Consider the following 27,064-nt stretch of genomic DNA (forward strand, 5'->3'; position numbering starts at 1 on the left):
CATGTAGTTTCTGGGTAAATATCTCCAGCTAAGTTAAAGAAAGTCTCACAGTCCTCAAGAAAAATGTTCAGATCCTACAGGATCTCAAAGAAGGGGCTGCAGAGCTCTCGGGGTAGCTACAATCTCTCTCTGGGGGATGGGGAATTTGGAGTTGGTTAATGCCCCTACTAATCCCCGTTATCATTGATGCTGCCTAGGACTGCTCCATGTATTATTGATTGTTTAACCCATTTTGTCTCAACATGCAATGCCAGTTCAAAAAGGATATATAAAATTACACCCAACCATGGAAAACATCACTCACCCTTAGATGAACACCATTATAAGGACTCTGAGGCTTCAGACTAGCAAGAAGGGAAGGCCCAGTGCCCCTCACCATCCCAACTCAGCAGGAAATAGCCAGAGAGAGCTTGACGCCTCTATTCCCTAAGAAATGGGCCTCCTATCTCTTGAGATGGGAATGTTACTTAGAATAGGAAGAATAGGAAAAAGGAGTCCAAAATGGTGGTGGCTAAAAGACAAAGAAAGTCCCAGAATATTGCAAATAAAAGCAAAAATAAACAAATGGGACCTAATTAAACTTAAACGCTTTTGCACAACAAAGGAAACTATAAGCAAAGTGAAAAGACAGCCTTCAGAATGGGAGAAAATAATAGCAAACCAAGAAACAGACAAAGGATTAATCTCAAAAATATACAAGCAACTCCTGCAGCCCAATTCCAGAAAAATAAATGACCCAATCGAAAAATGGGACAAAGAACTAAACAGACATTTCTCCAAAGAAGATATACACATGGCTAACAAACACATGAAAAGATGCTCAACATCACTCATTACCAGAGAAATGCAAATCTAAACCACAATGAGGTACCACTACACGCCAGTCAGAATGGCTGCTATCCAAAACTCTACAAGCAATAAATGCTAGAGAGGGTGTGGAGAAAAGGGAACCCTCTTACACTGTTGGTGGGAATGCAAACTAGTACAGCCACTATGGAGAACAGTGTGGAGACTCCTTAAAAAGCTGGAAATAGAACTGCCATATGACTCAGCAATCGCATTCCTGGGCATACACACCAAGGAAACCAGATCTGAAGGAGACACGTGCACCCCAATGTTCATCGCAGCACTGTTTATAATAGCCAGGACATGGAAGCAACCTAGATGTCCATCAGCAGACGAATGGATAGGAAATCAATGGTACATATACACAATGGAATATTACTCGGCCATTAAAAAGAATTCATTTGAATCAGTTCTAATGAGATGGATGAAACTGGAGCCCATTATACAGAGTGAAGTAAGCCAGAAAGATAAACACCAATACAGTATACTAACACATATATATTGAATTTTAAAAGATGGTAATGATAACCCTATATGCAGGACAGAAAATGAGACACAGATGTATAGAACAGACTTTGGGACTCTGTGAGAGAAGGCGAGGGTGGGATGATCTGAGAGAATAGCATTGAAACATGTATATTATCAACTGTGAAACAGATCGCCAGCCCAGGTTGGATGCATGAGACAAGTGCTCAGGGCTGGTGCACTGGGAAGACCCAGAGGGATGGGATGGGGAGGGAGGTGGGAGGGGGGATCAGGATGGGGAACACATGTAAATCCATGGCTGATTCATGTCAATGTATGGCAAAAACCACTACAATATTGTAAAGTAATTAGCCTCCAACTAATAAAAATAAATGAAAATAAAATAAAATAAAAGACAAAGAAAGCAAAAAGCATGCAAAAGTGGAACAAAAGAAAATCTGAGGACCAGAGTAAGAACCTCAGGTGGCAAAAACAGCCCCCCTGGCTAGGCCAATTTCCATAGGGCAGGCGCAGGGGCAAGAGACAAATGTATAAAAAGAGGAAACCAAGATGGATCGAGGCCTTGCCTTTGGGATCGACCTGCTCTCACACCTCGAGGGTGTACTTTCCTTGGCTTGCTGAATAAAACTCTGAGCTATAAGCAAGCTGTAACACTCGTCCGCTGTGTTTCCAATCTCTGCTGTGGAAAGACAGAACCAAGGAAATTACATATCTACATATTACACATTATATCTACATTATATCCCTGACATATCTACACATTATATTTATTATCACAAGAAAATGTTTTTTAGAGTTTACTAATAAAATTGTTTTACCTGTAGCATGATACAATTGCAAATAATATGATTAGAAGCTATGCCAAGTGAAACAAGGGGACCACTGTCATAGAATTTGCCTCAAACTCCAGTTGTCTAGAAAGTCATGGAGAGGGCCTACCACAAAAATATATTCAGGTAAAGACCTTTCAATTCTGATACTGTGTGTGTTACATATGATATTGAAACACTACAGCTTATTGATTTGAACATTAAAATTCAGTTAAAATCAAAATATATGGATTATGATTTTAGAATAAGAAAGTAATGCAGATTTGCTTCTTCCCACAAATCTCTGGCATGCTTTTCAAAGTTTCTTTCAAAAATCAAAAGTTTACAACTCTTGAATATACAAAATCTGAATCTTATATGAAACTGTGAAAGCATTAATAACTGTGACATTATGACTTTTTCTAAACTTCTATTAGGTTCTTATCTTTTACTATTTTCATTGGAGAAACACCATTTCAGAAAGGCCTGAGTATTAAAAAGGCTTTTTCCAGAAGGTGTCTTCTCATTTTCACCAGTTTTACTCAGAGCATTAGGTTTTCCAGCCCAAAAATTACTGGACAGATAACAAGAGACTGGCACTCTGCTATAATTTACTTTTAAAATGCTCATCTTTCTTCCTCAAAAATATCATGAAACTGTTGTTTAAAGGTTTGTTTTTTTATTCCAATGAACTTCAAACAAAGTTCAGGGGGCTCCTAGAAACAGCAAAGGCTTAAACTGGAAGTAAGAATTGCAGAGTAATTTGACCAGAAAACCAAATTAAGCCTGAGGATCAACGTCTGTGCTGAACAGACCCCCCCTGAGAATGGACCACTTGTGTTTTTAACCGAAGGTTACCAAGGATTTAAGGTCTGTGGCTCCTTTTTTTAGGTCCTCTCTCTTTTTACTAAAAAATTATTGTCGTGCAGGTGCTTCGCAGTGTTGTCAGTCACGTGCTCGGCAGAGTGAGTCAGTCACACACACGGCCACTCTTCTTCAGAATCCACTGTGGCCTTCTTCAGTGTGCTACTTTAAGAAAGTTGGATTAGGGATCAAATAAAGCAGAGCACACCTAGCTTCCAGTCAAGGACTCTATCTGATAATCTGGGAGTGCTGCTGCTATGGTCCTTGGAACAAGTCTTATCCTTCCCACCTTCTCCTGGCCTCCCTATTAACCCCAGCCGCTCGGTACCTTGATCTTCTTCAAGGCCAGACTCTTTTCGAGGCTGCCAACCTGCATCAGGAAATGGATCATTCACGCCTTGCTACGTTCATTTTCCTCTCCTTCACCTGTCTTCAGGTGGTACTGTAGCCGCAGGGCTTTGGCCTGGAGGAGTACCTGGATCAGCCCCAGACTCTCGCCTAAGACAGTTCCTCCCAGGATGTCGGCCAGGTAGACCACCTGACCGGCGAGGCTGTAGATGGGGAAGGTGATGGTTTTCAGGTTGAGGCCGCTGTCCCTTCTCCAGGCGAACAAGAGTGGGCTGGGGGGACACAGGGGCCCTGGTTCTCAGGGCACACTTCGCTGCAGGGGGTGTGCCCCGTGTCACAGGCGAAGCCTGCACCGCGCCTTCCACCTTGCTCATGTCTTCTAAGATTTCCGGCCTCAGCAGTGTCTCGGTCTTGGAGAGCACTAGGACGGAGGCATAATTCACCTCGGTGCTCTTCCTGGAGATGGAGAAGATGAGAGTTGGTGGCGGTGAAATGTTCCTGCACAAAGCGCTGCTCAGCCTTGGCAGGGCTCCTTTCCGGGGTGCACTGCTCCTTGAGGTCTTCCTCCTCATCCTGGGGCAGGTAAATCAGGCCAGTGCTGAGAACAGCCACTCACACCATGGACAGCAGCAGGAAGATGCCGGGGTGCGAGCCCACCTTCCAGCCCAGCTGCCTGAAGGCCCAAGACAGCGGTGGCTCCAGGCAGTTGGTGTGGCAGCGGGGCCGCTGGGCCGGTCGGTTCTCAGACTGCGATACCTGCGGAGGTGGTGGAGCCTCGGCCGCACCTCGGGAGGGGGCTCTGCGCTCTGCCCCGCCGCCCAGCCAAGCTCGGTTCCTGGTCTTGACCCGAGGCCAAGCGCGGCTCAGGCTCTAGGCCAGACCCTGCAGGGAGACAGATCTCTCTCTCCAGGTCAGGCCCCGACTCTGACCTGGGCCCCTGGGACTGGACACAGGCTCTTGCCCCGCCTCCCGCGCTGCCTCCGGTGCAACCTTGAGGGATTAAGGCTCGTTTCCAGGAATAAAGACCAGGTTCTCAAACAGCACAGGAGATCAGAAAAGAGTTGTTGGACAGAGCGCCCCTCTCCACCCACCCAATGGTTTCCTGGAGAAGTTCCAATTGAGTCTGTTTGAACTTGGGCTGCTTGCACCTTAATGCTAGAGCGTCCTCGGCAGTCACATGGTAGCCTCAGTTCAGTTCAGGTCAGTCGCTCAGTCATGTCCGACTCTTGGCGACCCATGGACTGCAGCATGCCAGGCCTCCCTGTCCTTCACCAACGCCCTGAGCTTGCTCAGACTCATGTCCATCAAGTCAGGGATGCCTTCCAACCATCTCATCCTCTGTTGTCCCCTTGTCCTCCCACCTTCAGTCTTTTCCAGCATCAGGGTCTTTTCCAATGAGTCAGTTCTTCGCATCAGGAGGCCAAAGTATTGAAGTTTCAGCTTCAGCATCTGTCCTCCCAATGAATATTCAGGACTGCTTTCCTTTAGGATGGACTGGTTAGGTCTCCTTGCAGTCCAAGGGACTCTCAAGAGTCTTCTCCAACACCACAGTTCAAAACCATCGATTCTTTGGTGCTCAATTTTCTTTATAGTCCAAGTCTCACACCCATACATGACCACTGGAAAAAGTATAGCTTTGACTAGAAGGACCTTTAACGGCAAAGTAATGTCTCTGCTTTTCAATATGCTGTCTAGGTTGGTCATAGCGTTGCTTCCAAGGAGCAAGCATCTTTTAATTTCATGGCTGCAATCACCATCTGCAGTGAGTTTGTAGCCCAAGAAAATAAAGTCTCTCATTTCCATTGTTTTCCCATCTATTTGCCATAAAGTGATGGGACCACATGTCATGCTTTAACTGGCCCCAAATTTGTCCCTGGTGCCCATCTTCTCAGGATTTAGTTAATACAAGAAGCACTTCTTAAAGGTGAATGAAATGAGTGCTTATGTAACTCAGAATTAACTGAGAGAATCTGGCTTGTTCACAGACACATACTCACACACACCTGCACACAAAAGGCACAGAATTTCCCTGTGTTCTAAGTGGCAGATTTTACCTTTGAGGGCATCATCCAGAAGCATAGTTCTCAGGTAAGGCTTTGGTGAACCTGGTACACATCATTTAGTTATTCTTTACAGACATAATGTTCTCCTTGTAAAAATTTCGAAGTAAATGCATAAAATAAAAAGTGGGAGTAGAAGAACCCAAAGCACAGTCCTAACTTCCTTCTATCATGCTCCTCTTCATAATGGAAGTGTTAAAAAGTGGGAGTTTATCCTTACAAACCGTTTTCTTTGCATTTGCAAGCAGGTCCACATATATGCAAGGGTATCTTTTTCATAAATATTATTGCACTGTGTATGTATCAAACAGGTTCGATCCCTGGGTTGAGAAAATCCCCTGGAAAAGGGAAAGGCTACCCACTCCAGTATTCTGGCCTGCAGAATTCCCTGGACTGCATAGTCCATGGGGTGGCAAAGAGTCAGACAGGACTGAGTGAAAAAGAAAAAAAAAGAGAAAACAATCTCTGTATGTAGATTATATTTTTCACCAAATACATCAAAGGATCATAACATGTGACTGTATATAGATTTATTTATGCTTTTGAGTTGCTTTATTTAGCCATAATGCTATTTAGAGATCTGGAGATTGTTTATTACCTAACTAATTTGCCTAGGATCACACTCCCATTGTTTTGTTTAGCCATGTGGCACATTGCATTTTGCACACTGATTAATTTCCATTGTCTCCAAAAGACAAACGCTTGCCTCACTTTTTAGAATCCCTGTTTCATGCTGGAATAAAAGAAATATCACGGTGCATAAGATCATGGCCTCACATCATGTTCTCATCCTACGGAGTCCTGCTTTCATGGTATCAATACTCCCAAGTCCTCATTCTCATAAAGTGAGCTAAGGACTCTAAAGTCAAATGCTCCTCCACACATCCAAGAAGTAGTTCTTGATCTTCAACTATCTGCATGATTGTACTTTAGGGCCCTTTACACAGAGAGGGAGAAAATTTTGGTTTTCCCCTACAAAATATATGTCTCCTTAGATATCAGATAAGTATCACCCTTTCCAATCAGATGTACGATTGCTTACTGGGTATGGTGTTTCAGTTCTGTAAGATGAAGAGTTCTGGAGAAGGTGGTGGTGGTAATGGCTATATGACATTATGAATGTTTTGAATACATTCAATAGTATGTGTGCTCAGTCACTCAGTCGTGTCCGACTCTTTCTGACCCATGGACAGGACCTGCCAGGCTCCTCTGTCCATGGAATTTTCCAGGCAAGAAAACTGGGGTGGGTTGCCATTTCCTTCTCCAGGGAATCTTCCTGACCACCCAGGGATTGAACCCACATCTCAATTAACCACAAATGAAAAAAAAGGAAAACAAAACCAGATGTACAGAATTACTAAATATCTATTGTGGAGTATTAAAAGGAAACATAAATACAAAATGTATGTGCCTGCTCTAGGCCCTGAAAATAGAGGCAAAATAAATGTCCCATGGCTTATAGATCTGTACCAGGTACAGATGTACATGTACCATGTACAGAGATGTACCATGTCTTCTAGATCTGTTCTAGACACTTCTGCTAATCTACAAATGTTAGATTTATTCTCCACATTCTTTACAATGTGCTCCTGATTATAAAGAAATAGCACAAATAAAATACACCCAACTTAATGTCAAAGTACTCGATTAAGTACACAAGAATTTCCTTAAAACATTCACATCTCCCTGTGAGCAATTAGATAGGAATATATTTCTCCTGAGATGCAAAAAGCAAAAGAGAAAAGAAAAGATATTCCCATTTGAATGCAGAGTTCCAAAGAATAGCCAGGAGAGATAAGAAAGCCTTCCTCAGTGATCAATGCAAAGAAATAGAGGAAAACAACAGAATGGGAAAGACTAGAGATCTCTTCAACAAAATTAGAGATACCAAAGGAACATTTCATGCAAAAATGGGCTCAATAAAGGACACAAAAGGTATGGACCTAACAGAAGCAGAAGATATTAAGAAGAGGTGGCAAGAATACACAGAAGGAATGTACAAAAAAGATCTTCATGACCCAGATAATCACGATGGTGTGATCACTCATCTAGAGCCAGACATCCTGGAATGTGAAGTCAAGTGGACCTTAGAAAGTATCACTATGAGCAAAGCTAGTGGAGGTGGTGGAATTCCAGTTGAGCTATTTCAAATCCTGAAAGATGATGCTGTGAAAGTACTGCACTCAGTATGCCAGCAAATTTGGAAAATTCAGCAGTGGCCACAGGACAGGAAAAGGTCCGTTTTCATTCCAATCCCTAAGAAAGGCAATCCCAAAGAATGCTCAAACCACTGCACAATTGCACTCATCTCACACGCTAGTAAAATAATGCTCAAAATTCTCCAAGCCAGGCTTCAGCAATACGTGAACCGTGAACTTCCAGATGTTCAAGCTGGTTTTAGAAAAGGCAGAGGAACCAGAGATCAAATTGCCAATATCTGCTGGATCATCAAAAAAGCAAGAGAGTTCCAGAAAAACATCTATTTCTCTTTTATTGACTACACCAAAGCCTTCAACTGTGCGGATCAAAATAAACTGTGGAAAATTTTGAAAGAGATGGGAATGCCAGACCACCTGACCTGCCTCTTGAGAAACCTGTATGCAGGTCAGGAAGCAACAGTTAGAACTGGACATGGAACAGCAGACTGCTTCCAAATAGGAAAAGGAGCACGTCAAGGCTCTATATTGTCACCCTGCTTATTTAATTTATATGCAGAGTACATCATGAGAAACGCTGGGCTGGAAGAAGCAAAAGCTGGACTCAAGATTGCCGGGAGAAATATCAGTAACCTCAGATATGCAGATGACACCACCCATATGGCAGAAAATGAAGAGGAACTAAAAAGCCTCTTGATGAAATTGAAAGAGGAGAGTGAAAAAGTTGGCTTAAAGCTTAACATTCAGAAAACTAAGATCATGGCATCTGGGCCCATCACCTCATGGGAAATAGGTGGGGAGACAGTGGAAACAGTGTCAGACTTTATTTTTGGGGGGGCTCCAAAATCACTGCAGATGTTGACTGCAGCCATGAAATTAAAAGACGCTTACTCCTTGGAAGGAAAGTTATGACCAACCTAGACAGCATATATAAAAGCAGAGATATTACTTTGCCAACAAAGGTCCATCTAATCAAGGCTATGGTTTCTCCAGTGGTCATGTATGGATGAGAGAGTTGGACTCTGAAGAAAGCTGAGCGCTGAAAAATTGATGCTTTTGAACTGTGGTGTTGGAGAAGACTTTTGAGAGTCTCTTGAACTGCAAGGAGATGCAACCAGTCCATCCTAAAGGAGATCAGTCCTGGGTGTTCATTGGAAAGACTGAAGCTGAAGCTGAAACTCCAATACTTTGGCTACCTCACGCGAAGAGTTTACTCATTGGAAAAGACCCTGATGTTGGGAGGGGTTGGGGGCAGGAGGAGAAGGGTACAACAGAGGATGAGATGGGTGGATGGTATCATCGACTAGACGGGAATGAGTTTGAGTAACTTCCAGGAGTTTGTGATGGACAGGGAGGACTGGTGTGCTGCGATTCATGGAGTCGCAAAGAGTCAGACACGACTGAGTGACTGAAATGACTGACTGATTGATACTTCTTCTGACAAAGAATTTTAACCAAAAACTGGTAATAGTGACTGTCCTGCCCAGAACCAAACTAGGAGGATAGGGCACAGAATTTTGGATCCTGAATTTCCCCATGGTAAAAATACAGGAAAATCATTCCCTTACCGGACCAAGGCCTGTTCAGTCACCTCCTAAACAGGTGTGTAAACTGTTCTCCTTTCCCCTAGTCTGGCTCACCTCTCCTGTCACCTTCATGACCACCATCCTCCCTCTCAATCCCACCATCCACTATCCAGATGGAGGCCAGGGTGGTCCTTAGAACACAAACATGCCACCACCAGCCCCCCATGCTTAAAAATCTCCCCTGGTGTCGCCTTCGGCCTGCTCACTAAGTTCCAGCCACACTGGCCTTTGGGAATGACCAGGTCCCTGGGCATCCCACCCACTTTCAAGACTCAGGGCCTTTGCACATGCTGTTTCCTCCAACAAGAATGCCCTCTGCCCACAATTACTTCCTCGTTAAAACCTGCTCTTTCAGGCTCCAGCTGAAATGTCTCTTCCTCGGAGAGAAGTTCTCGGATTTCTCAATCTACTGATATTTTCAGGACATGATTCTCTCTCCAAGTGTGGTGTTTTCCTTCACGGCACGTACTCTGACCCACATTACCTGCATTGAACATCTGCCTTCTGCATGCCACTGTTGGTGGCCACAGGGGCAAACCTCTTGATTCTGCTGTTTACAATGGAAACACCAGAGCCCTTTATCAGCTCATAACTGCTGAGTGCATATCTGTTGCAGGAACAAATGAAGGACTTGGGAACTTGAGTGCAGGACTTTCCATTTCCCTTACATTTACTGCAGACCTCTTGCACATCAGGTCCTCGTTCATCAGCATCTATCCTTAAACAGTCACTGCAAAGTGTTCCTACTGATCTGTGTCCTCCACACACCCTAACAGCACGCTACTGATTTCTACGCCCAACTAACTGATGAAAACACTACCGAAAAAGGCCAGGGACGAAATCTCAAGTTGCAGACTTACTTCTCTCCAGGATGAGCTCTCAATAACTCAGTTTTCCTCCAGCAGTCAGTAGTCTTGTGTCTTATTCTTCACCCAACCACAGGTGCTCTGAAGTCTGTCATTCAGCTCAAACTCTCCTCTGTGCCCACTCCCATGCTTGGCTCTGAACAGTCTGCAACTCCAGAGCCCTCTAACCTACCAAGGTGTAGTGTTCTGCAGCAGGAGTTCCCAGCCCACTTCACTCAAGCGTTCGGAAGTCACTGCTACTCCTGCTAAATTTGCAAACTGCCTGTTCTCCCTTTAAACCCACTATCGCCTCACCTGAGGAAAACAAGCAGCAGAAACAATACACTTCACTTGTCAGGTCTGTTACTTGCTCCTGGGTCATCTCTTTTGGATCCACCCTAATTCCTTTTAAGTCATACCAGTCAATCAAGAAGTATAAACACCTTCCATGTTCCAAGCACTATTTGGTCCCTAGAGACATAACAATCATGAACACAAATTCACTCACACTGTCCCCTCCTCCCTTGGGCCCCGAAGGAGGGAAGGGCTGAACACAGATGCCGGGGGGCACAGCCAGAGGCTATGGGCACCACCCACGGGCTGGGCGGTAGGCCTAGGGAGGCCAGAGAGGGGAGAGAGCTCCAGGCAGAGGAGCGTCCTGTGTGAAGGTGGCCCGAGACGGACCCTCGGCACAAGCCCCGGGACTCAGCACAGGATTTTAGGCTGGACAGTGACAACTGAATCAGGGGCTGAGGCTGAAGGGGCTTTCCAGGCCCAGTACCAGCCACAAACACCCAGCCCTTCGGGGCGGTCCGTCCCATCCCCTCTCACCTCCTTCGCCAGGCTCTGGAGCCCGATGGTCTGGCAGACCAGGGCCAGCTCCTGCTCTGTGAGGTGGCCGCTGCTGCCCACACCCAGCTCTTCCCAGAGGCCCCAGACCCGGCTCTCGAGGGTGCCGAAGGAGAGGTTGCCGGGCTTCGGGGGGCTCCCAAAGGCCGCGGAACCCCAGGCTGGTAGCTGGCCTGAAGCAGGGGAAACACACCAAGGCGGTACTTCACTCTGAAATCAGATGGACTGACAGATGGGCAGACAGACACATGGGAGAGTCAAGCTTCCGATGGTGGCTACACGGGGCTCCCCGTGCAATTCTTCCAACTTAATTCTATGCAAAATTTCACAATAAAGGGGGGACTCTGCTGCACGTGGGGAAGGCATTTTCTGAAGGGAGCCTACAGAAGCTGTAGCACTAGGAGCATACCTACAAGCTTTGTACTTAGAATAACAAGTCCAGGTTTAAAAAATTAACGTCTAGAAGGTCTTCAGATCTGCCCAAAGGAAAGAGCACAGTCCAACAAAGGCCAATGACCCTGTCCCTTGGGCAGCCTCTCGTCCTGGCTTCATCTACCTGTTTGTTCTTGCCCACATATATTTTGTTTTTGTAATATTTATTTGACTGCTCTGGGTCTTGGTTGCTGCAGGTGAGATCTTTTCAGTTCTGGCATGCAAACTCTTAGTTATAGCATGGGGGCTCTAGTTCTCAGACAAGGGATGGAACCCGGGGCCTCTGCAATGGGAGTGCAGAGTCCTAGACAATAAATCACCGCAGAAGTCCCTGGCCCAAGTATTTGAAGGCAAAGCCCAGCTGCCATGTTCTCACCCCTGAGTGTTTGGTAGGCACTCCTGACCCCAGTGTGACGATGGCCCTACAACCCAACAACGACGTCCCAGTTCTCTCCCAAGTCTCCAGACAGCTGATTTCATCAACTCAGCATCAATGCAGAATCCTCCCTGTGTGTGTGGTTACTCCCCCAGAGTAGCTGGATCACCTCCAGCCCGCCCCCCAGTCCCCTTCCTCCTGCCCTTCCATCTCTAATATCTCCTATAAATTGGAACTTAGTACCAAGAGCTAGTTTGAATGCAGGTTGAGTGTTATCTTTTTTATTTTTTTCTCCCAGCAAAAATGCCCCAATGTGGGCTGTTTCCATACCACCTCACATCAGGAGCCACAGGGGTCTTTGAGATGCAGACTCAGCAGCAAGTCTGGGTGACAGACAACAAAGTTTCATAGCCTTTCTAGGTTAGCCAGGTGGCCTTCTGAGGTTTCTGAAGCTTTGCCAGAGAAACCCCCTTTGGGAGAGGACAGACCTTGGGGTGCCCACAAAAACCTCTCTTTAGATAAGCAAGGTTTCAAAGCAGAGCTCCCTCCACGCCCAGACTGCACCACCCTGCCCGACACAGGACGAGGGTCCCCCTGCACGTGACCAGGCCCCGGCTTTCGGTCAGTGGTCTGGAGCTCTCCAGAGAGGAGTAATCTTGGTGTTTACTGTGATAACCCAACTAATAATCAGAAAGTCCTTTCCTGAGGAGTGCTAGGCTTCCTTGCTTATGAATGATGCTGTATATCGGCTTGAGGAAAACACAAGTGGCGGGCCACTTCCAAGACCCCTTCCGGCTTAAAACATCTGAACGTTCTAGGTAAAAATGGAAAAACGGGACTTCTCTGATGGTCCTGTGGTTGAGAATCCACTTTGCAATACAGGGGACTCGGGTTCGATCCTTGGTCAGGGAACTCAGATTCCACATGCTGTGGAGTAACTAAGCCTGTGCCCTGCAACTAGAGAGAAACCTGTGCACTGCGATGAAAGGTCCCAAATGACGTATGAAGATCCTGCAGGCTACAACGGAGACCTGACAGCCAAATAAATGCATTTTAAATTAAAAATTAAGTAAATAGACAAAGGCAGAAACCAAAAAGAGGGAAATGCAATTCTGACACATTGGTGTGTTCTCAAGGCTGGCAGAGAAGGTAAGTAAGTCCTGTAAGGTCTGACATTAGTGTTTGTTCACGAGTGTCATCCACTCGTTCTAACCTGGATGGAAAGAAGAACCCCAACCTGTTTCTGGTCAGAGAGCCCAAAATCACGCAGTGAATAACCTTCCCAGAGCCCTTCCTCTCATCCCCTACATTTACTCTGAGTCCAGTTAATTTAGGAAGTGATTTTTGGACACAAAGAGGTCCATCTGCTTCATCCAGTAGCACAGACACGTGGTTCATTCGCCTGACGTCCCCACGCTCAGCGCTGAGCCAACAACAGCCTCGGCCCTGAGGACCACAGTCTGAACGGTGCTCAGCACCAGTGCAGACCTCTCACTCAGGAGAAGCCCCAGGTCAGTTCTGGCCTCCCGCTGGAGCCGCGGTCCTGCACATTCTGCCCTGTGACTCACCATGGTGAGAGGCGTCCTTAAGGAGCCCGCACACCCACGTGCTGGTGCACCCAGCGTTGCTGAGCACACCTGTGACTGCCTTCCGGGAGCTCTGCCAGGCTCCCAGGACCAGAGCCACGTCTCACCCTCCACGTGGGGAACAGTCAGGGCCTCTGGTGAGGGGGGAGGCTGCTAGTCCAGGCCTGGCACATTAGGAAGGAGTCCCCTGGCTCATGCCTGCTGGTCGGGAGGATCACTGTGACCCTAGCCAACCAATTAGCTGCTCTCTTAGCCAGCAGTCCCTGCCCAAGGGTCTGATCTCAGGAATCTCAGAGCTGGGACCTCCCCAGGAGAAGTGCACCCCAGAGAGACCACCCACACTGGGCACCTCCCAGGAAATTCTCCTTCGCTGGCAGCCTGCTGCCTGACAGTCCAGCACTGACCAAAGGGGGCATCACCACAAGGCCAGGCTTTACCTTGGACTTCAAACAATTCATTCTGAGGCTCCTTCGCGCTGTCGGCTTCTTCATCAGACTTGAGACTCTGGAAAAACAGAAAGAGAAGGATGTCAGCCACGATTAACCTGCAGGGGGAGGATCTGCCCCGCGGATGTCCTTTCTGACACGAAGGCCCGAAGGCTCCCACAGTGGACAGCTCAAGGAGTCTCAGTGAGGGCCCTGGAGGCATCCATCACGAGCCCGCCAAGTTGTGCAGGGTGAGCCTTGGTCGAAGTGCTGGACGCGGGTGACCGTGGCTGTGGCACACCTGCCCTTTCTACCCTCAGCCGAATAACCTTCCGTCCTCCTGCAGGGCCAGGAGAGTGTGGTAGTGAAGGGGATGCCCTGCGGCCCCCGTTTCTGAAAGAGGATGCTCTGTGGCCAAAGCTGCCCTGCAGATAGAGAGACCCAGAGACACCTAAAAACCGAATGTAGGTCCCCAAATAGCCCCTCTTCCAGCGATGAGATGCCCTCTCCCATCCTCCCGTGTCATGTCATGTGAGCAGTGACTGGGGGAGGTGTCCAGGGGGGTCCACCCACCTCCACGCTTTCCAGGGACGCGGAGGGGCAGAGCTGGCTCCTAGCACTGGGTCTGGCCGACTGCTCCGGTAAATCCGGGGCTCCACCTGCAGTGACAAAGGGCTCAGGCTGGCTCCGACAGCCGGACCACTTAGAGCCGCTCACGTATTTTGGGGTCACAGCCCAGGAGGCAACTGGAAAGAAAATGGGAGGCATGTGGGGTCTTTAAAACAGACCCTGGACCCACTTGTCCTTATGAAGATGCAGATTCAGAGATGCGATCTGGCTCTCAGGGACAGACAGAGAAAACGTCAGAAGAACACAGGGAAGGGCCAACGTGGGGCTGGGGCTGAGACAGCTAGGATGGGAGACAGGACTTTCCATTTTAAGTCTCGGCTTTGTTTCAGTGTTTCCAACCAAAATATGCTTTTCTTCTGTGTTAGAAAACTTATTCAAAAATCTAGATTTTTACACAAAGAAATAACCTTCCAATAATCCAAGTGCTCTGGAGACCAGAAGGTCATTTCCCACCCACCCGACCCCACTTCAATACAGCACCCCACCTGGACAGGACACAGAGGGCAAGGACCTCAGCACAGCCAGGCAGGCTCAGACTCCGCATGAGTCTAAAGTCAGGGGCAGAGGCAGGTGTGGACTTCAGCTAGGGATTCTTGAGACTCCCTTAAGCCCTAATACACCCCTGCACTTTCTTCTTTCCTCCTTACCTGCCCACATCTGCGGAGCAATGGGGACTCTGTAGGCAGAGAAGAAATGACACTGCCTCTGCAGGATCTGAGTGGCCAGAGAGACTGGGGAGTGGCCAGAGAGCCTGGGCTGGGACCAGGAGAGAACGCGGGTTTGGAGGGGACAAACCAGAAGGGGCCAGCTGGAGAGAAAGGCAAAGTGTCCCAGGAAGCAAGGCCAGGCCAGGAAAAGGGACCGTTTCACACAGGCGGGTCATGGTCCCAGGGACCAAGTACCATCTCCCTTCTCTCCTCCTCACCCAAAACTGGCCCGCAGCCCCTGACCATGGGAGCATCAGAGGAGGAGGCTGGGTCCAACCGGGCCTCCAGGAGAAACAGTGATGCCAGCGATGGACAGAAACTGAGAACAAGGGAGGAGTCTGGGGAGGAAGATGCAGAGTTCCATGTGACAGAGGACATCTAGGGCAGGAAGACCATGTTCCTGGACCCTGTGAGCTTATCACGGGCAGGGCCCGGCCCTGTAAACTCTCCCCATGTGGGAACTCCCGGGGCTGCTGGAGAGGAAGAGCTGTTCCCACTGACAGGGAGCAAACGGAAGGCTTGAGCACCCCACGCAGGGAGCAGGGGCCTGCATGCAGGCTCCGCACCTGCTCTGGTTTCTCTCTACACACAGGCTGTGGCTGGTTGCTGAGCGGGGAGCAATGGGAAGAGAAAGGCCATGTCAGGTGGGAGTGGGCATTGGGGACACACTCGGGAAACCAGGGGCGCCTGACAGCACGCGGACCCCTGTCTGGGGCTCAGCCACTCACCGCTCACCGCAGGTCGTGACCCAGCACCACGTCTGCGCCCTTGGCCTCAGTGGGCTCCTGCCTCTCCCCTCCTGAGATCCCCTGGTCCGTGTCCAGAGGCCCACCTGCCCTTGATGTGGTGTCCCCTTTCTTCATGGTTTTGGCTGCTCAGCCTTTTTCTCAGAGCAACAAGACATCCAGAAATCACACACATTAGGCCCGGTTAATAATGTTCTCTGAAAGTGTCACCGCCTCCCTCCACCAGGGGGAAATGCGTCTCTAGGAACGTGTCCACGAGGCAAGTCAGGCCAGGAGGGGGCAGCGTCTCACCACCCACAGGGCACAGAGCTGCGGCCTCTCAGTGGGAAGGTCCAGTCCCCACCCGCTGCCCAGAAGGCCGCAGACCACAGGGTTAGCCGCGCCTTGTGCCTCCTGTGTGTGAGTATTTATTCTTAGGAGCAGAATGCCAAATTCTACAAGTGAAAAATACATTGGTTTGGGATCTCCCTGGTGATCCAGTGGTCAGGACTCTGAGCTGCCAATGCTGGGGGCAAAGGTTCAATCCCCAGTCAGGGAACTAATACCTCATTATGCTGAGTGGCATATCCAAAAGATTAAACAAGCAAAAAACAAAACAAAACAACAAGAATATTGTGGTTATGTGTTCTGTGATGACCTTCACCAAAAGAGCAGAACTACTGAGAAGCAGAATGTTCTTGAAAACCCCAGGCATTTGGCCCAAGGGTGCCACGCACATTCGTGGAGCATCAAAGCACATGTTCCCAATCATGGCAGGAGACAGTGGGAAGGACCAGCAGGCAGATTAGAAAGCCGGAGAGAGGGATGCTGTGGACTGGCCGGGGAAGCAGGGATGAAGCCCATGGGAGAGACCAGGAGGGTGGCCCTCATGGGAAGCACACAGCCGCGGAGGGTGGGTGCAGGGCTTGCTGGACTCTCACAACAGGGGATGCCCGTGTGCACCAGCCCTGGCCGAGCCACCTCAGGCAAGCCTATGACTAACCCACCGACTGACTGGGTAATTGAGGAAAGTTCTGAAAATTGAAAGAAGAGAAAAGCAACACAGAACAAAATGGGGGTTGGTAGGGAACAGTACCAGTCACGAAGAGGACACAAGTTACCACTCACAGGAGTTCCAGCACAGAAAAGGGAGCGATGACACGGGCGTGGCCTTTCTCAGGCACCTTCACGTCCAGGGTCACAGGATCACACCCCAAGTCGGGAAAGGCAAGTGGCCTTCTTCCCACCTCTTGGCAGAGAAACGTGAGCCAAAGCAACCAATGACCGCACACTTCAGGTCCCACGGCAGACACTGACAAAGTCGCTCATCGCCCTGCTCAGACTCCTCCCCCGGTCAGACTCCTTTCCCATCAGGCCCCACCACCTTATCAGACTCCTCCCCTGTCAGGCTTATCCCCCTGGTCAGACTCCACCCCCTTATCAGACTCCTCCCCGTCAGGCTCCTCCCCTTGCCAGACTCCACCCCCTTATCAGACTCCTCCCCATCAGGCTCCTCCCCTTGCCAGACTCCACCACCTCATCAGACTCCACCCCCTTATCAGACTCCTCCCCCGTCAGCCTCCTCTCCCCCAGGTCAGAGCCCCTACGTGGTTCCAGCAGGGGGTGGTGGGACACCAACTGATTTCAGGCCCAGGGGAGGCCACAAGTGCTTCCCCAAGGGCCTAGCTCCAGACTAGAAAACCTCACCTGAGTAATGGGTACGACAAGCCATAGGATTTCAGGGGTGGGGGCCTGGGGGGCTCACTGGAATCTACACGAAATGTACATAAGCCCCAAACCTCCCAATGGCACCTCCTGCCCCAGTCATGCACCTGCTCCCGACCAACGCCCCTCCCGGGGTCTGGGAGCAGACCAGGGGCCTGTGCGGGTCAGACACCTTGAACCCCTGCCCCGTGGGGGAAGGAGGGACCCGCTGGTCCCTGCACTCTCCCTCCCAGCACTGCTCAGATGCAGCCTCCACCGGTTATCCGGCCAGAGAACAGCAGGCGCTGCCAGCCAAGGAGTTGGCCCATCTTCTAAGGAGCACGTCCGCCATCACCTTCCCACTGGACCCACAGGCCACACCTCCAAGCGGGCCTCCCTTCAGAATTCTCCCTCCACTCCTGACCACTATCAAAGCCCCTCTTCACTTGTTTTGAAATATTACCTTTGTTCCACTGACCCCACTGGAAACCAGGATTCTAGCAAGTCCGAGGAGCACAGAGAACTACTGTCTGAGACAGAAGACAGGCGCAGGGCTGCCTCAGCTGGTGGCATCCTGCTTGTTCCACCAGCCTCCCAGCATGGCCAGCACTTTACACCTGCACTGAGCTTTGCATGATCAAATTCTTCCACCTCTCCACACCCACTTTATCTTGTCTACACCGTTCACTCTAAGGACAGCATTAGATATTACTTGACATTTGTGAGATTGTGACTTATAATAAATATGAATTTGGTCTTCCTCCCATCCCTTGCACAACTTCTAAAACCCTCGAATTTCTTAAGTGATGAGAGCAACCACACCCAAGTTTATGCTTGGTTTATAAGCTGACTTTGAGAACCACACCTTGAGATGGGCTGGTTGCCAGGGAAACCAACGATGTGATTAGAGGTTGGTACTTTCAGCCCTACCTGACCTCTAGGGAGGTCAGAGGCTGGATGTTGAATTCAATCACTGATGCCCCATCACTGGATCAGTCATGACTGTGTAATGAAGCCTCCACAAACCCCAAAAGGACAGCATTCAGAGACCTTCTGGCTTGGTGAACACGGGGAGACTGGGGAAGAGTGAGCCCTGGAGAGGGTGTGGGGCCTCTGAGCCTCTTCCCACAGCCCATGCACCTCTCACCCTGAGTTACATCCTTTGCAATAAACCGCTGATCCACTAATGGGTTGCCCTGATCTCCTCTAGCAAATTAACTGAACCTGAGGAGGCCGTGGGCACCTCTGATCTTTAGCCCGTGGGTCAGAAGCACAGGTGACAAGCTGGACTTGAGATTGTTGTCTGAAGGCATTGCTGTCTTAGCCTGTGGGGTCTGCAGCTGTGTCCAGGGGGATGGTGTCAGAATGGAGTTGAACTGCAGGACACCCAGCTGGTGTTGCCAAATGGCCTGGTGCGGGGGAAATTACACAGATCTGGTGACCAGAAGTGCCAGGGTATTCACAGGATTTTGTGCAGTGCAGAGGAAAACACGAGAGTTTTCCCCTTACAGAACCATTTAACAAATAAGGAGCCCAAAGAAGAAAAAAGCCCAGGTGCTGCAGTCCATGGTCCCAGTCCATGCAGTGGGGGATCATAGACCTGCTGCATTGTTCAGGTACAACATCACATTCCAGAAGTCACAGAATCACAGAAAGAGACGAAAAGAAGACCACAAAGGCCTCTTCCCTGACTCCATAGACCCACTGTCTTTATCTGAGGAGGCAAGACCAGCCTGTGATGACAACACAGCCATGAAACCGTCCGTAAATTCCTCGAAGTTGACTTGTGAATTTGAGAAAAGCGGTCAACACTGCTTTCGACAGGCCACATACATAACACACTGGCCTTTGGCGTTTTCTCAGATCTTATGTTGCCTTCAGCACTGAGGACATTATTTTTTCAAATATTTACTTAAGGTTTTAAAAACCTGAAGATATAGAGAGGCAATTAAGCCCTTCACCAAAAAAACACAAACACCAAAAAAAAAAAAAAAGAGCAAGAAGAATAAAACAACTCCATAAAAGGAAATTAGATAACATAGTTAGAAAACAGTGCAGAAAAGAGGTGTCTGATGATCACAAACATTAGCACATAAAGAAATATCCATGCCTTCACTACCCACCAAGAAAGAGAACATGCCAGCACCTAGGCTAGTCCTCCACCAAGGTTCCTTTCCTGATTAAATCCCCTGCCCCTACACTGGGGGAAAAAAAAAGCTCTGAACACTCACACATATGTCCTAAGAGATTCTCTGGAGTATACGCACCTAAGAATGGGATTGCTGGGTCACAGAGTATACATTTATATCCTCTTGGTAAATTGAATCTTTTGTCACTATACAATGCTGACCCTCTTCCGTTCACTAATGCTTTTTACCCTCGAGACTAGCTTTCTTATGGAGCTTAAAAGTTTCACGTCAACCAGTTTTACCCTCTTCAGGGACAACACAAAGCCTGTCTGATAATTTGTGCCTTGCTTATCATTTATTTTAACACCTTACAAGATATTTTTGTTTTATATAGCCAATGTCATTTGAATTATTCAAATATTTGCCACTTTGTTTTTCACTTCTTCCTTCGTTTCCGACCTTCTGCCTGGGATAGTTTTCCATCTATCTGAAATAGATCTTTGAGACTTACGTTTTGCTTAAGTATGCTGGTGCTAAGCTCTTTTAGTGTGAGTTTCACTTTGATTCTTTCTTCAGCAAAAACATAATTTATTAAAAGAATATTGGAAATGATCCAGATGTACTTAAAAGCAAATGGGTAAATAAACTGACTCAGTCAGACAATGAAAGACGACAACAGGGGAAACAAAAAACACTGAGACAATACATGGACACCGACCTACACTCTCTGAATACAGACTGCAGACATGATACTGAGTAAAAGAACCAGAGTATGCACTGAGCATGTGCTGTATATATGTCCACCTGTATGAAGTTCAGAAACAGGGAAACAAATCTCTGCTGTTCTCATCAAGACAGTGGCAACTGTGGGAGCCAGAGGGACCCCAGGGGCACCTGAGGAGGGATGCTGGATGCTGGGGGCCCAGGTGTGCTTGCAACGGACGTTCACTGAGCTGCCCACTTTCCAACTCTTTTCTCTGCCTGTGCTTCACCTGACGTCACACAGAAAGAAATCAACGCAGGAGATACTTGTAGGTCAAAATGTCACCAGTATGTGCTAGAGAAGCAGGCCTGGCGCTGTAGGTCCCACACCTGGCACAGAACTTGAATGAGCACATTTCTATTGCTGCCTCTGAGCACTAAATGCAGCTGTTGGCTGTGGAACGTCTCTGCCTGGGTTATACACTATCAGACTTGAAGGTGGACTACTTACATGTGTGTTTATCTTCTGGCTCCCCAACTAGCATGTGGTCTCACGGCTGACACATTGTAAATACTCAACAAATGTCTATTGGATGTGTTGGTCTCTATATCCTTCAAAACTGAGCAGAATTCACCTTCTCAAGGAGACATTCTTTCACCTTTCTTCAAAAAATTTTTTTTTTTTTATTTTTGGCTCTGCTGGGTCTTCGTTGCTGCATGCAGGCTTTCTCTATTTGTGGCGAGAGGGGACTACTCTTCCTTGTGCTGTATGGACTGACCATTCTAGTAGCCCTCACTGGAAGGTGGGCGTGAATTTGCTAAACTGCTAGTATGACAATGTCTGAAACTTCTTCTTTTTTATGATGGTGCATCAATTTCATCAGGTGGTTCTATAAATTTATTCTTCTTCAGTCACAAGTCATGTCCAACTTTTGGCAACCCCATGGACTGCAACACACCAGGCTTCCCCTGTCCCTCACCATCTCCCAGAGTTTGCCCAAGTTCATGTCATGTTGGTGATGCCATCCAACCATCTCATTCTCTGTTGTCCCCTTCCCCTCCCTACCCTGAATCTTTCCCAGCATCAGAGTCTTTTCCAATGAGTTGGCTCTTCTCATCAGTGACCAGAGTACTGGACCTTCAGCTTCAGCACCAGTCCTTCCAATGAATATTCCAGGTTGATTGCCTTTAGGATTGACTGGTTTGATCTCCTTTTGACTCAAAAATCTTCCTCAGCACCACAATTCAAAAGCATCAATTCTTTGGCACTCAGTCTTCTTTATGATCCAACTCTCACATCCATACATGACTGCTGCAAAAGCCACTGCTTTGACTATATGGAAGTTAACTAATCTCATATTGAAAAGGCTGCATCCAGACTTATACCATGTGGATCAATACTAGAAAGAATATTCTTGCAAAGCTTTCATTTCACAGAGATATTGTAATGCTCATTTTACATTCCTAGCTTCTAGATGTTGCCTAGCACATAATAAGTGCTCAAAGATACTTGTTGAGGAACTTCCCTGGTAGTCCAGTGGCTAAGACTCCAAGCTCCCAATGCAGGGGACCCAGCCCCACTGCTGGTCAGGGAACTAGATCTCACATGCCACAGCTAAGAGTTCAAATGCCCCAACTAAAGATCTCACATGTCGCAGGGAACACTGGTGCAGCTAAATAAATAATATTAAAAAAAAAACAAACAAAAAAAACTTGACTACATGGGAGCAGAATGAAATGGCCATTTTGTTGATCCAATCTCATGTGTTTTGTGTCTTTGATAATACTTATCAGCTTTCTTTTGAGCCATCAAACAGGAGGCGATTTGGGAATTCTCTGTTGGTTCAGTGGCTAGGACTCTGCACTTTCATAGCCAAGATCCCAGGTTCAATTCCTGGTTGGGGAACTAAAATCCCAAAAGCTGTGTAGCATTTCCCAAAAAAAAAAAAAAAGAACAGGAGGGAATCTGATGGCTGAGTGTGCTGCTGTTTTATCTGATACCATTTGACTGTGTTTCTGTGTCCTCTCCCATCACAGCTCACAAAAGGACGAAGGGCCAGGGGGGAAAAAAATCAAGGAAATCAAGTAACCTGTGTATGCTGTTTAACCAGTGGTGATTTTCACGAATGTGCCTTTTGCTTACCTAGCCCTCGAATACAATTCCATGTGACATCAAGAGGGGCTATGACATGAGCGATCAAAATCACACCCAGTTTCTTTCTTTTTTTTTTTTCCTGGCCACACCACAAATGGCATGTGGCATCTTAGTTCACCAGCCAGGGATGGAACAAGCTCCCCCTGCAGTGGAAGCATGGAGTCTTAATCACTGGACCACGAGGGGAGTTCCCACAACCGAATCTGAAGTCCATAAAGAAAAGTCAATAGAGGGGAAAGTGACCGAGCCGCGTGGGGCGGGTGTGTCAGGCAGAGCCCTCCTCGCCCCAGGAGCAGCTCTGCTGATAGCACCGGCCACACAGGCTCGGGGGGAAGTAACAGGAGGCAGATTCACCTCGAAGCTCCCTGGGGCCAGCAGGAAGGGGTTTTAGGTTGTTCTTCATTTGTTTCTGCTCAAGAACCAACTCAGGAATCTTCCCAGGTTAGATTTATTTTCTCATTCAACATGAGACCAGTTTTATTGAGTTATGTCTGTGGCGGGGGCGGGGAGGGGGGCAGAATACTCTTCCTTCAACGGTAAGATGACCAACACAATTATAGGCACTGCTTTTTTTTTTTTTTTTTGCAGACTGTGGAATCTTAATTTCCAAACCAGGGTTGAACCCGGGCCCCTGGCAGTGAAAGCCCAGATCCCTAATGACTGGCCCACCAGGGGATTCCCAGACACTGGTTTAAAATGAACACGTGTACCTCCCTGGTGTTCCAGTGGTTAAGAATCCGCTGCCAATGGAAGGGACGTGGGGCTCGATCCCTGGTCTGGGCAGATCCCTCAGGCTGCGGAGCAACTAAGCCCAAGCACCACAACTGCTGAGCCTGCACTCTCGAGCCGGGGCTCTGCAACAGGAGAAGCCACTGCCATGAGGAACGAAGAACTTTCTCTAATTTTAACACTGTCTCCAAAAGTAAATCAGCAGTCAATTAAAACGGACTCAAATGCATTCCTTTTTAGAGCTGAATAATACACAGCTCTTTATCCACTCCGCTGTTGACGGTCATCTAGGTTACTTCCATGTCCTAGCTATTGTAAATAGTGTTGCAATGAACACTGAGGTACATGTGTCTTTTTGGAATTTGCTGTATGATGCAGGGAACCCAAAGCTGGTGCTTTGTGACAACCTAGAGGGCTGGAACGGGGAGGGAGGTGGGAGGGAGGGGACATATGCATTCCTATGGCCAATTCAAGTCAATGTATGGCAGAAACCATCACAATATTCTAAAGATATTATCTTCTAAATAAAAATAAAAATGTAATATATAAAAGTTCATTCATTTAAAAGGCGAAAACTCAGGCAAACCTTATTTCTCCATGAGGAAGGACTTTTGAATATGTGTTTAAAGTTACTTATAGTAAGTTTTTTTTTTTTTTTTTTTAAAGTTACTTATAGTAAGTTTTATGCCACTACTAACAATTGTAACACATCAAAACATTGATGGTAGCCATAACAGCAGTATCTAAATCTTTGGGTCTATATATAGTGGTAAAAAGTGGAACATATCAAAAAGCTATCAATCAACACCACTAAATATTAATGACAAGTCTGGCTCTTTGGGTGCTGTTTAAACAGAGTATTAGGGCTCAGTCTGAGTTTGTAAAGGGCGTCCCTGGTGGCACAAATGGTAAAGAATCCACCTGCAATGCACCTGACGCGAGTTTGATCCCAGGGTCTGGAAGATGCCCTGGAGAAGGGAATGGCTCCCCACTCCAGTATTCCTGCCTGGAGAATTCCATGGACAGAGGAGATTGGTGGGCTACAGCGCATGGGGTCGCAAAGAGTTGGACACGATTGAGTGACTAACACTATCGCTTAGAATATGGAAAACTCAACAGTGCTGGTTTTTAAATCTGCTTAAAAGTAAGTTAGATGCAGAGAAACACCACTTAAAATACTATGTAAATTTTCATCATACACACGTAACACAAAAATATTTTCTTTTCAAAAAGATTTTCTCATCATCTTTAATGGGAAACAATGAAATGTCATGGAAACAGTCCAGTAGGGAAATGTTTACTATTTATCTTTCTAAATCCTATATTTTTCAAACAAAATCTGTTGATACTCTGCTTTTGCTTTCAAAAGTTGGTCATCATACACATTTGACCCATCTGAAGATCTTCGAGAAGACACTTGAAAGGCATCAGATGCCAATTCAGCCTCAACTGGAAAGAAAAGGAAAGAAGTATATTCTTTACCTAAAATACTTGAGTTAAGTATTAGTTACAACAAACCAACGAGAGAACGAAAAAATCTGAGACCTTTCCTAGTGTTCCAAAAAAATGAAATCTATCTATAGATGGCATGACGTGAAATACAAGATTACAATTCTATAATCTGCTCATGGTCGCACATGTGGCTGAGTAGCAGATTTCTGGTTTCCTCATTCTTCATTGGTTCACTAAGTAACTGTGTGCAAAGGTGCTGGGACAAGGACTGCAATTATAAGATGAAGGCGACCCAGGTCCACCCTGGAAAATGATATGCCCTCAACTGGAAAAACAGACAAACAGGCAACTTCCACACAGACTCATAAATACAAAACAGATATAAAAGACGGCACAGGGACACTCAGAAGGGACAGCCAGCTTCGTGTCAGGACTGCCAGCTTTCTGGTGGAGGTGCTGTGGAAGCAGATACCTGGAGGACAGGAAAAAGTACAGGAGATGGAGGGGAGACTCTCGTACAAAGACCGGAGGTGAGGAAGCGCAGCTGTGGGATCCTACAGTCTGGCTGGTTAGATGCAGAGCTGAGGGCAGAGGAGGGTGGTAAGGAGGTAAGGCCGCCTACTTTGGCAGGACCCAAACCGCTGTGGGTGTTTGGAGCTTTTCCTGAGGGTGAAAGATAAACTGGTGGCAAAGTCAGTGACAGAGAAATTTTAGTCACCCACCGAGTGACTGCTGCACACCCGTGACTGCTTGAGTCTGGGTTTCCAGCCTTAACTGCTACCAGCGCCTGAGAAGCGGGTGAACGCCACGTTTCCTGAGAACAGTGTCAGGTGCAGGCAGACAGTTCCACAGGGATGGAGGCAGTAGAAGAAGGAAATAGCCAGAAATGAAAGAAGTACATAGACCTTTAGAGATTATTTTTCAAGCTATGGAACATGATGAATCAATGAGGAAGAAGGATATTTTTCACTATGACCGCTCATGTGTTCACATTTCTCATTAGCTATGTGTAACAAAAAATATTTAACATGGTGTCTGTTATCCAAACAATGGAAAGAGATCCCGTTTACTGCTTACGGTATATTTCAGAAATCAATGTCCAAATTTAATTCGTACGTTTTGGCAACATACCTTTCCTTAGTTCTCTAGTTATACTCCTGTCCAACTCCCGTCTCATCTGAAATAAGTCAAATATTATTTATGTTTAAGACAAACAAGAGATACTATCATAGGAGTGACATCAAACTTATTAAATGTGACTTTTAAATAATACTTTTAGAGACCAGACCTAACCTCAAGATTACTTCAGTAGAAAAAGAAAATCACATAAATAAAAGAAAATGAATTCCTACTTATTCTCCTTACAGATAACAGAGCATATTTATGGAATGCTTTTTAGATTAATCTGACAAAAAGTACAATAAATAACAGTAATCGAGTACACGTAATTTGAAAGAATGAGGGAATGACCCATAATCATAGGAACGACCCACAAGATTACTATCTTCTCCCCTAACAGCTCCTTCCCTAATATGTACTTCTTAGACTTTTATTTTGATTTCTAGGTGAGGATCGTGTTCAAATGGAGGAAGTAGTCTGAAGTCGAATATTAAGAACGAGAGCACATCTGTGGTTTTCTATTTAACGAAAAGACAGAAACTTGAGAAAATTTACACACAAGAAACAGTGTACCAGCAAGTTTCAATTCTGACAATATTTACCGAGAGGGATTCTCTCGTCAGTGTTAGTTTCCAAACTATGTCCCATAGACGGGGAAGGTCCCACAGGGGTCACTGCAGGGCTGAGGAACAGAGAAGTCACAGCTGCAGGGCCTCTGGCCACTCTTCAGCTACAAGACTCTATGTTTGTCTCCGTTTTATGTAACACGGTTCCCTTCAGAAGTTTTTTTTTTTTTTTAAAGAAAGGTTCTTTTCTTTGGTGAAAAAACAGACTTTTTTTAAGGTATGTGAGTTATTGATTTAGTCAAACTTCCTAATTCTACAAAAGAAGTAACAAAGGCCATGTCCTTCTGACTGAGTCCAGAGTCCTAGGCCAGCTACATTCTCAGATTAAGAAAAAAACACATAGATTTTTAAATATAACATAGACAAAATGATCATGTAAAACTTTGTTATACAGCTGAATAGTGCTTGTGGTGTGACATGACTTTCTAGGTAAATTATGTGTTTTAAATGCATGAACAAGAATAAATCAATATCAAATTCCTATTTGTGGCAGTCAATATAGTTAATTTAGAAAGCATACATAGTTTTTAAACAGAGGGCAGGGAACTTGAAGGAGAGAATCTTTAGCTGAATCAAGCGGGCCAAAAGTGAAGAGATTCAACCTTAAAAGGATGTTCACTTCCTCTAGATAAAACCTGGCTTGCTACAATGACTCAGCAATGAATTATCCACATTTTGGGTTATTGAGGACAAAATTTAAAACACACAACAGATCTCT

The 27,064-nt window shown here is 46.8% G+C and overlaps 2 protein-coding genes across 11 annotated transcripts in view; one reads left to right on the forward strand and one right to left on the reverse strand.

The window, feature by feature from the left end:
• LOC122682154 (ninein-like protein) overlaps positions 1 to 27,064 on the forward strand; it is a 705,741-nt gene that overhangs the window by 445,741 nt on the left and 232,936 nt on the right. The gene's annotated exons all lie outside the window — the stretch shown is intronic.
• The window catches only part of LOC122682160 (ankyrin repeat domain-containing protein 26-like), a 371,465-nt gene that overhangs the window by 62,046 nt on the left and 282,355 nt on the right, over positions 1 to 27,064 (reverse strand). The window contains exons 24-26 of one of the 3 annotated variants that reach the window (XM_043884975.1): positions 26,323 to 26,402; positions 25,733 to 25,778; positions 24,387 to 24,598 (exon numbers count right to left, since the gene is read on the reverse strand). The exons of the other annotated variants lie outside the window; for them this stretch is intronic. Coding sequence (XP_043740910.1) covers positions 25,747 to 25,778; positions 26,323 to 26,402 — 112 coding nt within the window. The 3' untranslated portion in view covers positions 24,387 to 24,598; positions 25,733 to 25,746. Of the gene's footprint in view, positions 1 to 24,386; positions 24,599 to 25,732; positions 25,779 to 26,322; positions 26,403 to 27,064 lie in introns of those variants that run through there. 3 annotated transcript variants of the gene reach the window in all.

Source organism: Cervus elaphus, chromosome 23, assembly GCF_910594005.1.
Source record: "Cervus elaphus chromosome 23, mCerEla1.1, whole genome shotgun sequence".
NCBI lineage: Eukaryota > Metazoa > Chordata > Mammalia > Artiodactyla > Cervidae > Cervus > Cervus elaphus.